The sequence below is a fragment of the Pundamilia nyererei genome, unplaced genomic scaffold, assembly GCF_000239375.1.
Source record: "Pundamilia nyererei isolate P.nyererei 1_Seehausen unplaced genomic scaffold, PunNye1.0 scaffold00138, whole genome shotgun sequence".
Lineage (NCBI taxonomy): Eukaryota > Metazoa > Chordata > Actinopteri > Cichliformes > Cichlidae > Pundamilia > Pundamilia nyererei.
Genome location: NW_005187539.1, coordinates 26025 through 40579, shown reverse-complemented (window position 1 = coordinate 40579; position 14555 = coordinate 26025). Strand labels below are relative to the sequence as shown.

The following is a 14555-nucleotide window of genomic DNA, read 5'->3' as shown; positions in this document are numbered from 1 at the left end:
AAAAAAAAAAGTATTCCACATTTATAAACTGCAGATATCACAGCTGGAATCATGCGAGGGACAGATGTTTACACTTATAGTTGTCTTATTTTAAATACATCGTTAATTATTAGCGTTAGGACGCAACAGTGGCCACTTTTTTCCAAAGCTTGTTTTGTTGGTTTTCATGGTGACGCCTGTCCACGGAATGGTCTAGAAAACACGCTGGCGACAGGAAGCAATTTCAAAGTCGTGGTGACTGACTAGAAAAACTCGGCAGTTGGCGTCCGTGGACAGAACACGGGGCCGTGCATGTCTGGTGGGCTGTGAGGGGAAGGAGAGGCGTTATTCAATCAAACCTGAATAACTCAACGGTTCGCCTGCAGCCGCAGCGTGAACTGCAGAGCTTTTTGGGGCTTCTCCACTTCACGTTGTGCTTTGCAACGTGACCGCTGTTATCCAGTCCTCTGTTACGTCGACGGGGCGCTTGGCTCCGCCCTCACCAGTGTCCTGAAAGTGTGTCACTGGGTTAAAGTGGCTCGAGCAGCCCTGGCGGAGGGGCGTGGCTGACAAATGGGTCACATGGGCGAGCCCACTATTGAGAACATTTAGTTCTCTCCACGAACCCGCAGTCACAAACACGGCGAAAAAAAGAGGGGGGAGTTCCTCCCGATTCAGCTGCCTATACTCGACCTGCTCTTTCTCAGACGCGCCTTCATGACTCACCGAGTTGGACCTGCAGAATTTTTCCGAAATAGAAGCTCGATGTGAGCTCGTGCACCGTCTTTGACTATCAGAGTTCAGTACCAGTCGTTGATCTGTGAAGTGGCAGAATAAATCCTGATAGACTGTGCGAGTTAGTCAGATATCTGTTGGACATTTTTTTTTTAATTTTCTTAATTCATTGATCAGAGATGCCTGAGGACATTGGGACAGCCAAGCCTGGTAAGTTTGTTTTTCTTTAATAGTTAAAGTAATAGATATTTAAGCCTGTCACATCCATTGCATGCACTGTGCAGAGACGCTACTGCTACTACTACTGCTGCTGCTGTGTTTTTTGATTAACGGTGTCAGCTGCTTTTAATATATTTATTACAAAAAAGTTTATTTATATGGGCTTTTGACGGTTGTGGATGGGCTTCCCATTAAAGGTATGCGTGACATTGACTTGTACTTGTGTGTACCTGTGTGTCATGCTCTTATTTAGTGAATAATAAGGAATTTTAAAGTGTTTTAAACAGCAGGAGGTGAATGAATGGCGTCCTAGCGAGTGGACAGTATTTTAACGCAATAATCAGACTTAACGTTTGAACACCATCGTGTTTTTTCTGTAGACTTGTGTTACGTTAAGTTGTCGCAGGTTTTAAAGTGTGCTAATAGACGTATTTTCGCTGTATTACCGTGTTTTAAAACGAGGTTAGGAGTGCCACTGAGGCGCTGCGTCGTTTACATTTGACACAACAACAGTGTTCCACTTCCCCGAGCCCTCTCACATGGACAGCGTATCCTGGCCATGTGCCTCTGTGTACACGCTCCCAGGGAACACTGCTCTGATTGGTCGAGGGGCGTTCCCTTCTTGGGCGCACGCTTCGGCGGTGCTCTACTCCGATTGGTCGGGACGAAGCCCGTGACGTAGGGTGTTGCACAATCCACTCCGAATGCGGCTCTCCTGGCGCGAGGCTCTCTTGCTGGGTACACGTGAGCCGGGGAGAAACAGCAGCGAGCTGACCTAGATTTTTTTTCCTGTCTTCTTGGCGTTTCGCTTTCACAGAAATTCATGACAGGTCCACGTGTGGGAGGGCCGTGAAAGAGAGCAGTCATGGCTCGGGTTAGGTAATCGTCTGCCGCGGCCTCTGGCACTAAGGGGCTTTTTAAAGAAAGGGTTAATGAAGAAAAACAGTTTAGCTTTCACGCAGGTATTCCAGTAAACCCGACTCTTCACACGTACACGTTATATTCGTGGAAATTTCCCAAGTATGTTTGGCAGGGGCGTTTCGAGGAGTTTATAGACGGGATGGCACTGGTGTGACCCAGAATGACTTGGCGCAGACGGTGCTGTGTGAGAAGTAGCACAACACACAAGTTGTTGTTTTTTTGTTTGTTTTTTGTAAACGTTTTGAATATCTGCCACCAGTCATACTCAGTACTACAACACACAGCTTCAAAGTATATTTATAAGGTACATGAAGTAAGAAGTAGAAGTTACACAGAATTATACAATATTGGCTCTTAACTAGCGACTAGTTTTATACTTTAAAACTTTTAAAGTTAGTGGCATAAAAAGGCCATGGGCTTCCAAACTGAAGGGTCTCTAGAGCTTTTACAGAAGACCCGCAGATGCAGTTTTCTCAGTAAACCGTGTTTTTGAACTTGATCTTACAAAGCATGTTTGGCATTTAACATCAGCATCACCCTACTTCCCATTCATTCACTTCAACAAACTGGCGTTTGCCCTGAGGGAATTAACAGGTTATTTGAAATTTGAAAGACTTTCATGAACACTTTAAGCAGACCTGTCTGTGGATCTGTTGGCATAAAAACTGCGGGGCTAAAACACGGGGCCAGCCCGCTGAGATTTTCTTGCTGAACATGTCATTACGTAACACACGGTGGATGTTTTCCCTTTGTGTTACTTGCCTCCTACACGTGTTGCCTTGCTCTGGTGCTTCACTGACCCGTCTAGTCGTTAAGTCATTGGAGCACGCTCCCATGGCACAGAGACCCAGGCTTGTTATGTAACAGTGTTATCCAACCAGCAAGCATTGGAGGTGATAAAACAGGTCATCACAGTGTTGAATAAGCCAACCGGGAACAGCACATGCTAGACTGCTGTGCTGCCTGGGTGTGTCAGAGGCACCTGTTTCTACTGTAGATGTTTGTGTTATTGTTTTATTCCCGTTACCGTTTCTGTTTCACAATAAGAGTTGGCACGCTTGATGTTTTGTATGTCAGAAAGACAAATATCTGAATCTGCTGATATGGCTGCAATGCACCATAATTCTTGGTATCAGGTTTACATGGAAACGGGCTATCACAGGTCCACAGATAGCAGTGTTTACCTTGTGTGTTTGCACTGGTTCACTTTTGTGTTAGAATTAGGGTGGACCACCACCGCCCAAAGGCTATTCTGACAGGCAACGTAAGCAAAAGTTGTAGATTACAGTGAAAATAATGCTGAAAGCAAAATCCACCTCAAATGCCGTATGAACATTTACATTAGCCAGTTTTTTTATATGCATCTCTGCACAGGCCAGTGAAGAAAGCCATTGTATTGGAATGAATTTAAACAGCAGTACATTAAAGCCATTTTGCCTCGAGAATCCTAAGGATAATGTTGCTTCTTGTTGATTTTTCCAGGCCATATTTTGCCCATGTGTGTATTAGAACAACAGCAGTAAGTTGCGTCTGAATTTCTATGTTGAGAAAGACTAAATTCATGGTTTTCGGATGGAGCAAGTATATAAGTAAAGAGCCTTTCCCTGATTTTAAAGTGACCCTCTTGTCCTCTTTCTTTCTGTCTGCAGGAGGTGTAATTGCCTATATTTCCTCCGGGTCTGCCCCCAGCCCAGAGTCCTGCATGAGCAGCAGCTCCAGCAGCGGCTACCTGTCGATGTCACCAACTCCTTCCCGCCCCTCGCTGCCTAGCAGGGCCGTAGGCATGGTAGTGGATATTGCTCCACCAGCCAAGAACGGCAGCCCGCGGGGACACGGCGGTGAAAAGGCCGGCCGCTCATCTGCGTCTTCAAAGAGCAGCATCACAAGTAAGCACTAAAGCCTTCATTTTATGATCAGCACGCTTATTTATGTGTCACATGTGGTGAACCCCTGTTCATCTTTTTCTTTAAAGAAATCAACGGCATGGTGCTGCTCTGCAAAGTGTGCGGGGATGTGGCGTCAGGCTTCCACTACGGTGTCCACGCTTGCGAAGGATGCAAGGTGAGACGCATCCCTAGAAGGATTCATTTAAAATTAAATTCACATCCTCTTGTGCACATGGCTCATGCTCAACACTGGGGGATCTTGGGAAATTGTTTTTAGGGCTTCTTCAGGAGGAGCATCCAGCAGAACATCCAATATAAGAAGTGTCTAAAGATGGAGAACTGCACCATCATGAGGATAAACCGCAACCGCTGTCAACAGTGTCGCTTTAAGAAGTGCCTGGCTGTTGGGATGTCTAGAGATGGTGAGAGTTAAGATTTATTTACATTCAGAAAGCAAAAAACACCCTGTGATTTATGTTTACGCTAAAAGCTTAGTAAACTTAATGACTGGTTCTCTCTCAGCTGTTAGATTTGGCCGTATCCCAAAAAGAGAAAAACAGAGGATGCTGCTCGAGATGCAGAACGCCATGAACAACATGATGAGCAACAACAGCCAGTTGCACAGCATGCTCCAAGGACACCAGAGCCCCCCGCTGCCAATGGAGGCCATGACAAGTGACTCCAACTCCTTTCCATCCTCTTCCTCCTCTGCTTCCGATTCGCCATCGTGTTCCAATCCGTCCTCCCCGCAGTGCCCTCAGGACTCAGAGTCAGTGGTTTCTATGGACACCACCTCAAGCTCATCCTGCTCATCGGACAGCGGTGAGGACGAGGCACTTGTCACACTGAACAGGCAGCACCAAGATGCCTTAGCGTTCACCCAGCAGAGATCACCAATGCAAGGTCAGACCTCACCAGCCACAGTCTCCGTGGAGATGGGGTGTGAAAGACGATTGGAGGAGCAGCAGGATAGGTGGAACTGCTGGAACAACAGCGTGGCGGTGAGAGATTACCAGAACTGTCCTTACAGCAGCGGCCAACACGTCACCAACCCGGCCTACAGGGAGGAGAGGGGAGGTTGCCAGCAGCAGCTCAACAGCACCCCTAGCTGTGAACAGTCAGAAGACAGCCAAAGACAACAGACAGAGCTCCACACACAACCTGCCTCACATGGTTATAATGGACCAAACAGCTGTGTGAATAACAGGGCACACTTGGTGAGTGATTTCATTTCTCCCTCTTTGAAAATCTTCAGAGTCCAATGAAAAGAAAAGCTGGATTAATTTTCATCACACTGACATCTTTCTTGTTTGTTTTTCCAGCTGTGCCCGATGAACACCTCACCTTACGTGGACCCCAGCAAGCCCAGCCAGGAGGTCTGGGAGGAGTTCTCCATGAGCTTCACACCAGCCGTGCGAGAAGTGGTCGAGTTTGCCAAAGTGATCCCGGGCTTCCGCGACCTACCCGAGCACGATCAAGTCGGCCTGCTGAAGGCTGGAACCTTTGAGGTAAGAAGGCAAACAGACTGAACACAAACACTTGTGTTATTTTGTCCTCGCTTTGAAGTCAGACACTGCAGGCTCGTTAATACCAGGAATACAGGAGCCACAGTGAGCAATCTGCCTGCTGTGTGCACAGGCAAATATTTGTTCTGATAACAGTTGGGATAGAAATGAAAGAGGCTTATCGAATCTTCTGTTTCAAAGTTGCAGATTCTTGGTCATATACCAACTACAGTATGCAGTGAAATGACCCTGCTCTTAAGTATGGTGCCAAAGGTTTAAAGTGGGATGAGACTATTAGGCATTTATTACATTATAAAGTGAGAAGTGCAGTTATTCGTATATTTCTGTTGGCTTGATCAAAGTCTTTGTCATGGTCTAAATAATTCCCGTCTTTGCTTCCAGGTGCTGATGGTTCGATTTGCCTCTCTGTTCAACATCGCCGAGCGGACGGTGACCTTCCTGAGTGGCAAACGCTACAGCCTTGACACACTACGCTCATTGGGTGCCGGCGAGCTCCTCAACTCCATGTGCGAGTTCAGCGAGAAGTTGGCGGCGCTGCGGCTCAGTGCAGACGAAATGAGCCTCTTCACCGCTGTGGTGCTTGTCTCAGCTGGTGAGTAACATACACCATACATATATGGACAACAGTTTAACAGCACAACTAGCAGTATTATCACAACGGAAGGAGTTCTCCAGTAATAATGCCCTCTCTCTCTCTTTGTTGTCTTTGTTCCGGCTCAGACCGCTCAGGGATCCAGGACCTAATATCAGTGGAGGCTCTGCAGGACAAACTTATCCGAGCACTGAGGAACCTGGTGATGCAGAACCACGGCGACCAGTCGGCCACCACATTCACCAAGCTGCTGCTCAAACTTCCTGAACTGCGCTCGCTCAACAACATGCACTCAGAGGAACTACTCTCGTTCAAAGTGCACCCTTAAAAAGCTTCCTGAGCGGGTACTCGTGTAACTTCCACTTCCTCCACACACACCTTCACCTGGACCTGCCTCTTACCGTGCCCTCTCAGCCCCCCCCTTTCCCTGCAAACTGACCAACCCAGTTGTGTGTTTGTTTCTAGAATGTATGAAACTGTTTTGTTTTTTTATTCTATTTTTGTGGAAAAGAGAACAATTAAAAATGTACTGTATTTATAGACGACGTAGCTTACGCTTGTTGCACACAAACACACGCAAGTGCTCGTGTGTCAGAGGTTTATAGTTTTGCAGTTTGATGCAGTTTTCTATTTTTAAAAGCACGAAGAGTATTTAACTGGCTTAATGAGAATATAGAATAGAAACGAATTAGTCCATGATATTGATTATTTTTTAACATGTTTCCTCCAAAAGCCATTTAATTCCAAAGTGTATTCTCTAATGAGCGGGTGAATGTGAGAGATTATATATATATATATATATCTATATGACATATACTGTACCTTACACACATTTTGACTGCTACATGTTTGTTGAAGAAAACAAGCTATCAGAAAAATATTGAAAATTGTGTGAAGATTGCTGCTAATGCATGGCTGTATTAATGCAAAACTACTATTATCCCCCCCCCCCCCCAAAAGCATCTGTTCAGTTAATTGACTCGCTAAATCTACAGTTATATGCTGTGTGTTTAAATTTGGTTTTCATACTCATGTCAATGCCAACTGCTGGTTCACCTTCCAGTGATTTCTGGGCAAAGTCAATAAGGCTATTTGAAGCAAAAACACTACATTTGCACTTTTGGGAGAGAGGAATTATTTTTTTTTTTTTAAATATATGTATGCTTTCAGCACACAAATGTTTTTGCCTTTTTCCACCAAACTGTTTTCAGCCCAGCACTCAATTTGAATTTGTTTTTGTCAGCCATTTTGTTAAAATGTTTCTTCTACTGGCAGCACTGCCACCTGTAAATAAATATAAATATCTGAGGAATATAGAATATAAATATGATATAGTGTAAATAAAAACAATGGAAGAATAATTTGTGTGTGGTTTTTTTTTTTCTTTAAAAAAAAAAAAAGGTTTTATACTGTACATGTCCAGAAATTTGGGGGATGTAATGGTTGTTATCTACCACTAGATGGAGCAATGTGCACATGGTGTCTCTATTAAAACATGGAAACATCACTCTTGAAAAACAAAATGTTATTTATCCTAAAAGGAACTGCTGCCAAAGTGCCTCAGGTAGGAACGGAGACGGTAATTAAGCAATGAAATATTGTAGACTTCACCCCTGACTGAAAAAGTCTGGCCTGAAGTGCAGCTTCAGAACTCAAGCACTAGATTCATAAAGGTAAGGGTCCATAAAGTAGCAGAGAATGTTGCAAAGAAAAAAATAACATTGTAATTTTTTAATTAAACCCCACATCGACTCATAACTTAAACTTCACATTAGAGCCACAAGGGGGCGAACCACTACATCAAGACGACATAGGACCTTAGAGATGCCCTTTAATTGATCTACAGTCCACTGAATCCTCATCAAAAATGGAGTCTATGGAAGTGTGGCTGTCAAGAACCCATGTTTTAAGAGGCAGTTTTTCATGATTTTGTTGGATAACACACAGTGAAGATTAGACAGGAAAGCATGGAGTCAGGGATAACACACAGCAAAGGGCCTTGGGTCAGACTCAAATCCAGGCTGGTACATCGCCTGATCAACCTAGTGAGATATACATGAGGTACAATCAACCTGTACTTTAGCAAAATAACTGAGTGGGTTTTTAGGTATAATTTAAAGATTAAATGGTTTTATTGTATCAATATGTTGTTTATTATGAGGTATTGTGTAGACATTTACAATAACTTAATATATGTAGCGAGATAACGCAGTGTGTCAGGGCCAGACAGTTTGATCGTGCAGCTGATTATCCTAAACTACCAGGATTTTTCTTATTGTTACATTCAACCACTGACGTTTTGTGGTCCAAACATTTGAATGAATCATTAATGGAGGTTTGAAGCTTTCGAGTTGCTTGAATGTTTTGTCAGTGCTCAGGTACCTGTGTAATGACCTGGATCACAAACAATGAAAACTCAATGTAAGCGCACATTTTTACAAGGAAACTCCAGCTTTAATCTATATAGTACAGCAATTGCACAACACCTAAATTCTTGAGAGAGAAATATGCTTAAGAGAGCTTAGATATATGGCGATTTTATGTTGAAGCTAATTTGAATGTTGTAGCTTTCTTTTTTCTTACGTCTGAGCTGGCATTGTGCAACCCTTTGGATTTGAATGATACCTCAAGGGAGCTTTGAATGCAAACACACACAGAAAAAAGCTCATCCAAGCAAACAAACAATTAAAAAACTAATTAAGAAAAAACAAACAAGCTCCAAACTCATTTTTACTCATTTTATTAATGATGTTATGTCCTCAGGCTCATTCATTGATATGCATTTATTCAAAAGTAAAAATTTCCATCACACTTTTGCAAGTCTAAGATTTTCTGTGTTCATTCATAACTTTTCTTGCTGTGAGGTATTTGTTAAATTCTAGTTCATCAAGTAATAATTCAGTGCTCTTTCCCACCTTGAACTTTCAAGGGATACGATAACTGACCAATAAGACCACAACACTGCAGAATTTTCCTTTAAATGACATTTGAGGACATCTCCAAATCATCGTAGTATTTACTATCATTTAATAGACGAAGCATAATCAGTACTGTGGGGATAATTGTACATCTCTACTTGTATTGCAGAGTACTAGTTGACTGAAAAGTTCATTATGTTTAGTATATGGAAGCAATTTAAAAAAATTACATAAATACCTTTGACAAATTAATTCAGATCAAGCACAGAAATATTACTGTGAAATATTACTGAGCTTCAGTCTGTTTTCAGAGGTCACAGTTAGTTCAGTTCTTTAGTTCAGTGTGGAGAGGTTGGCATACACTCATAATCGGCCTAAAACATTCCCCCAAATCTATCCTTAAAGTGTCTGCAGAAAACCTGGGATTCATTAACACGTTCAGTCATACAAATTTAGAATTGACTTGGATCATTACTCCAGCAGGAAGGAAAAACGTGCATTAACCGATGAACTGCTTATCTCATACTGACAGGGTACTATGCTCCTTTATTACAACCTTAATTAAAAGATCTGTGGTTTCATCTGTGGTTTTCTTTTATAACCCACACGCAACAACATGATATATACACATATGGCAAAGTATCTACATAAGCTTTTTGTGGCTTTTTGTCATGATGTTGTTTCAGTGCAGTAGACCCACGACAGCAACATCCTCCATTGCATTATTGAAGAGCCTTCTCTAACTGCAGTCACAAGCTCCTGTCCCGAGTGCTTATGAAAGTCTTTTCCACACAGTTTCTGGATGTCATGATGTTTTATATTGAAATTAAGTGATTAGGAAAAGGAAGCCTTTCATGATCAAAACGTCAACATTTATACTGAGTGCTGTGAAATTTTGGCTTTACATATAAAACACTTTAGCATACATTCTTTTGAAAAATGGTCTTTCAGCCCACTTTAAAGCCATTGTTTCCACACAAACCATGTTTGAAAATTAATATTTCACAAACTAAATGTAAGCGCCTAAAATTTTCCCTGATCTTTCTTGCCATCAAAATAAATCAAGAGCTGTTTTGGGACCATTACATTAAAAATGTTCAATAGTTTAACAGTTTAAATTGATAAAAAAAATTATTTAGATGATATATAGTTGCATTTTACAAAATTGCTAAATAAAGCACAAAATACTTTACAGCATGAAATTAATAATCCCAAAAATGAAAGAAAAAAAGTCATTCAACTTTCATGCTGCACTGCTCAAATATGAAGAATTGTATTAAAAAATTGTACTTAAAAACAATATTAGTAGATTGTGCTATCCAAATAGAACAAAATTCTGGAGTTTCCAGTTTGTACTTTCATGATAATTGAGAAAATAATTTCGTTAAATATATGCATAATTCTCATGACCTACAATTAAGTAAAAAATTAAGTGCAATCATGGTCCTATCACAGTAGTCTTATTTTTATTCTTGTGAGCCTCTTTTATGACAAATATGATCAAAAAATGTTATTCTTTTATTTGTTTACGGGAAATATAACTGTCACTCAATAACAATACTAATGTTTAGCAGCTATGAACTTATGTAATATTTACATGTTCATAATCATAGTTATTATTATTATAATAACTTGTTTAAACTACAACAAATTCTTTAGTTGTTAGTTCTTAGTTTTACGTGTATGTGTAAACAATGGACGGATGCTACTTATGTTAACTAAAAAACTCGGTTGTGACCCCCAAATAATTTTAAAAAACAAACAAACAAATAATAGCAATAATTGTTGAAGTTGATTCAATTTAAAATCCTAATGAAGAAAAAATAATGATGCAAACTCTATTTACAAACCAATTTAATTTAATTTCCTCCAAAATTCCTCACACATCACGTGATGCTTCTGAAGAATTTTTATATTGTTACATTTCAGCTATTGTATTTGGTAATGTAAAATGGATTTTGTAATAGATTTTTACATTATGTGGTCTGAACATTTGAATGAATCAGTGGAGGTTTGCATGCACAGCCGCACAAGCTTGCAACATTCCTAAAAGTTTTTTCAGTGCTCAATTTCAATAAAATTTTCACATGTTATTAAATAGATACAATGTGGAGTTTTACCACTGATGTAATTTACTTTGGTAAAACTCAGTTCAAACAAAAATGTGACTTATGTCGGCGTCACATCTTGCTGTGAATACTTATATTAATCAACTATAACCAATGTGAAAAAGAGAATTCTTTCATAAGAAATCATGGAAGTTGTAAATCTCTAAAGAGAGCACAGTTTATATGGGAGGGTCACGAGAAAGCCTCACAGTGTCATCAAGGGTGTGTCACAAGTGAAATTTAAACTTTCCACTTATTTGCATTATATTATAACAGCAACCTCAGAGAGAAAGGAACACACAGTGACGAGCAGCTGTTCATGTTTGGTAACTCAAGAAGTGTGGTAAGTTTTTATCTATTTATCTACATATATACAACTTTCTTTTTGAATTTGCTGTAGTAATAGAGTTTTATATTAAGGTATAAACATTAACACGAGGCCCTTAACTAAATGCAAAAATATAGAGGAGATTTTTATATTATATATTTAAAGCTAGTTAGTTAGTGTCAGGTTAAACATTCAAGAAAACAAGACACAAAACATTTTGTGGTATGTTTAAATACCTGTAAGAATGTCGGTCCTTTCTAATCGCTTTGTTTTTTTAACCACTCTCATTCTAACAGTGAATGTTGTATATTTATTATAGCTTTCAATTTATAAATACTGCTGAACTTCTTTTCTCCACAGTTAATCAAAGTGAACATGGATGTATTTGTAGTCCTTGTCATGCTTTCAGGTAATATTTCAGGAGTGTGCTGTTTGTTAAATTCTTGTTCAGTATGTAATTATAATTATAATTCACAGTTCTTTTCCAAATAGAAATTGTTTCTACCTTGATTTTTTTTAAAGAGAGGTAATAACTGACCAAATATTGCATAGAGTTTTATGAAATGATATTTGAAGACCGCTGTTGCTCCAACATTATGACTATAATTAAATGAATAAAAAGTAAGGAATTAATTAAATGTAAAAATAAATAAATAATAATACAACACAGGGACAGAAAAGTTGTAGACTGAAAATTTGGCTTAATATATTTATTATTCATATATCTACAATTGCAGTACTGTCATGCATTTTTTCATAGTGTTGTATGTTTTTCTTGCTTAACTTCACTTCTTTCTCAATGAAAAGCTAATTGTGTTTTCTAATTTGAGAAATCATGGTTTGATAGAATGCTGACTCCACATACCGCAGGAGCGCGTATCAACTTAGAAATGTTCAGATTCACTAACATAAGTACAATTTAAAAAGTGTCTTCTATCTACACCACAAGTTGAACCATCACTGACATATTTCTCCTATTATAGGATCTACTGAGGAAATTATTTACTGTACTGCAGTACCAAGTATACAAATATTCTGAATAAATATAAACAATATTTCTTCGTAAAACGTCAAATAAAAATCTATTTTATTCTTCAGGTTTCTGTGTCTCCACTGCTTCCTTTCCAAACATCTATTACTTTATCAGTGAGAATAAGACCTGGGATGAGGCCAACGCTTACTGCATCATGGAGTACACTGGACTTGCCCAAATTACTAACCCAGAGAACAACACTGCACTGATGAACACCTCAGCTGGGGGATACACAGGCAAAGCCTGGATAGGACTTGTGGGCCCTTTAGGGTGGGTCTGGCTGGATGGAACACAAGCCACATATTTCATGTGGTACTATGAAGAACCACAGGCTTCTGACACTGGGTACTGTGGGGTCACATATTACCACAGGTGGTATAAAATAATATGTGAAAGGAAGTTTTATTTCATTTGTTTTAATGGTAGGTATCAATCATAATTATTTGTTGTAAGATTTCACTCCACTAGATTAAATTGACCTTGGTACTTATTTTTCAGAAAGAGGCTCAAAACATAAAAATCCAACTTTTTTTATACTCTAGTTAGAGACTGGAAAAAAGCTCACGGTGAAACTCAAACTTGATGGATATTCATTAAAATAATAATGAAGTAAAGTATATATGCAGTACTGACATATGAGTTATATGGTGTATTTAAATCACAGCTTTTTTCTGCATAGCCTATTTTTCAAAAACATAAATGAAATCATTAATATATGTATAATGTTACTAATGGAATCTATAACTTCTGTTTCTTTAACAGGCAGTGATTACATTGTTAATAAGACATATGTGACTTGGAATGACGCCAAAATCAGCTGTGAAAACAAAAATTCAACTCTGGCACAAATCTTTGATCTGGTAACATTTGATAAATTCCGTCGTGCATTTGAAAATAATAATCTTAACGAATGTGAACCACTGTGGATTGGCCTTAGTTTTTCTCCAGTCTGGTTTTGGTCAGAAACCAAACAAATCAGCACATTCGTGAACTGGAAAACTGGACAACCTAACAATAAGAATAATTGTGCTGCTGTACTGGTGGGAAATGGAACCTGGACCACTGAACCATGTAGTGAGCAACATCCTTTCTTCTGCTATGGAGGTATGAATGATATTTCCCTAGTTTTAATATTCAAGTCAGTTACCACAGATGGTACGACCAGAAAATATTTAAAGCAAGACGTAATGAAAATAATACACTTCTTTGTTTCATTTAATTCTTGAAATCTTACGCTTCATATTTCAAATATCTAAATTTAGCACAAAGACTAACAAAAAATTGACAAATTTATACGAAAAGAAATTCCAATAATAAAAGCTATGAGGTTCATTCAGGTCAAAGGAGTGCACTGAATTTGTTTTTGTTCTGGAAATTTTAACAAGGTTTTGGTATATGCTGAAGACATTCTATTTTAGTCTAAGAACATCTAATAATATGCTAAAATAGTATTAATAACTTTCTCTAAACCAAGTATTTGTCAAATTTGATCCGATTTATTCTGAAATGATTTGTTTTTGTGTAGTTCACAAAGCAAAGAAGACAGTGTTGAGCATGAATATCCAAACTGATGTTGACCTGGAAACTCCAGATAACCAGGCTGCACTGATGGAGCAGGTATACCGTGTGTGTGTGCCATAAACAACAAAACACGTTAGTCCTGCTTGATCATAAGATTTTGCTACATTCATTTTTGTACTTTGCGCAAATAATTCAATCAAATTAACTTTGAGAATGGAGACACAACAGTGCTGTGTTTATCTGTCTGTGTTTTTATTCTTGTTTTCTTTTTCTCACACACACACACACACACACACACACACACACACACACACACACACACACACACACACACACACACACAAAAAATGTTTCATCTATGTTTATAAGTCTTAAGTCTTCCTGTTATTCACCATTTACTCAGCTAAAAGCTTAATGGAATTAGTGGAAAGGTGAATACAATCACTCACTTGTTGAAAAGATGGATTAAGGGAAATTTAATTCAATTCCATTTTATTTAATACCACTAGATAACTAAAGCATCAATCTCACTGTGATTTACACTGTAAACTAAAGTGTTTTAGTAATCGAGTAATCTATCGATTAGGTCATCGCTTAATCAAGTAATTCGATAAGAAATAGTTTTGTCCTATTAATGATCAGCAACAAATATTCAAAAGAGAAAAAATAGAGGTCTTTCAAAATGTACAAAAACCCCCCCAAATCCTTTGTATTTATGTGTCATAATGAATTTTAGTTTTAAAGAAAATGTGAAAAATGTTCTCACCTCTGTTTGCTTCCATGTAAAAT

General features: G+C 39.0%; 1 protein-coding gene across 1 annotated transcript; it reads left to right on the top strand.

Moving 5' to 3' along the window:
- The first annotated feature begins 567 nt into the window (after positions 1-567).
- Positions 568-7192, top strand: nr1d2a (nuclear receptor subfamily 1, group D, member 2a). Its single transcript, XM_005744013.2, has 8 exons — positions 568-924; positions 3504-3740; positions 3827-3915; positions 4018-4162; positions 4263-4957; positions 5063-5248; positions 5648-5858; positions 5987-7192. Exons 1-8 carry the CDS (start codon positions 894-896, stop codon positions 6184-6186), a joined length of 1794 nt encoding a protein of 597 aa, XP_005744070.1. The 5' UTR covers positions 568-893; the 3' UTR covers positions 6187-7192.
- Positions 7193-14555: the final 7363 nt, after the last annotated feature.

Excerpts from the sequence above, each read along its gene's own strand:
- nr1d2a (XM_005744013.2), top strand. The coding sequence starts at position 894 with ATGCCTGAGGACATTGGGACAGCCAAGCCTG. Across the intron at positions 5,249-5,647 it reads TGAAGGCTGGAACCTTTGAG|GTGCTGATGGTTCGATTTGC; the intron begins GTAAGAAGGCAA and ends CTTTGCTTCCAG. Across the intron at positions 5,859-5,986 it reads TGTGGTGCTTGTCTCAGCTG|ACCGCTCAGGGATCCAGGAC; the intron begins GTGAGTAACATA and ends GTTCCGGCTCAG.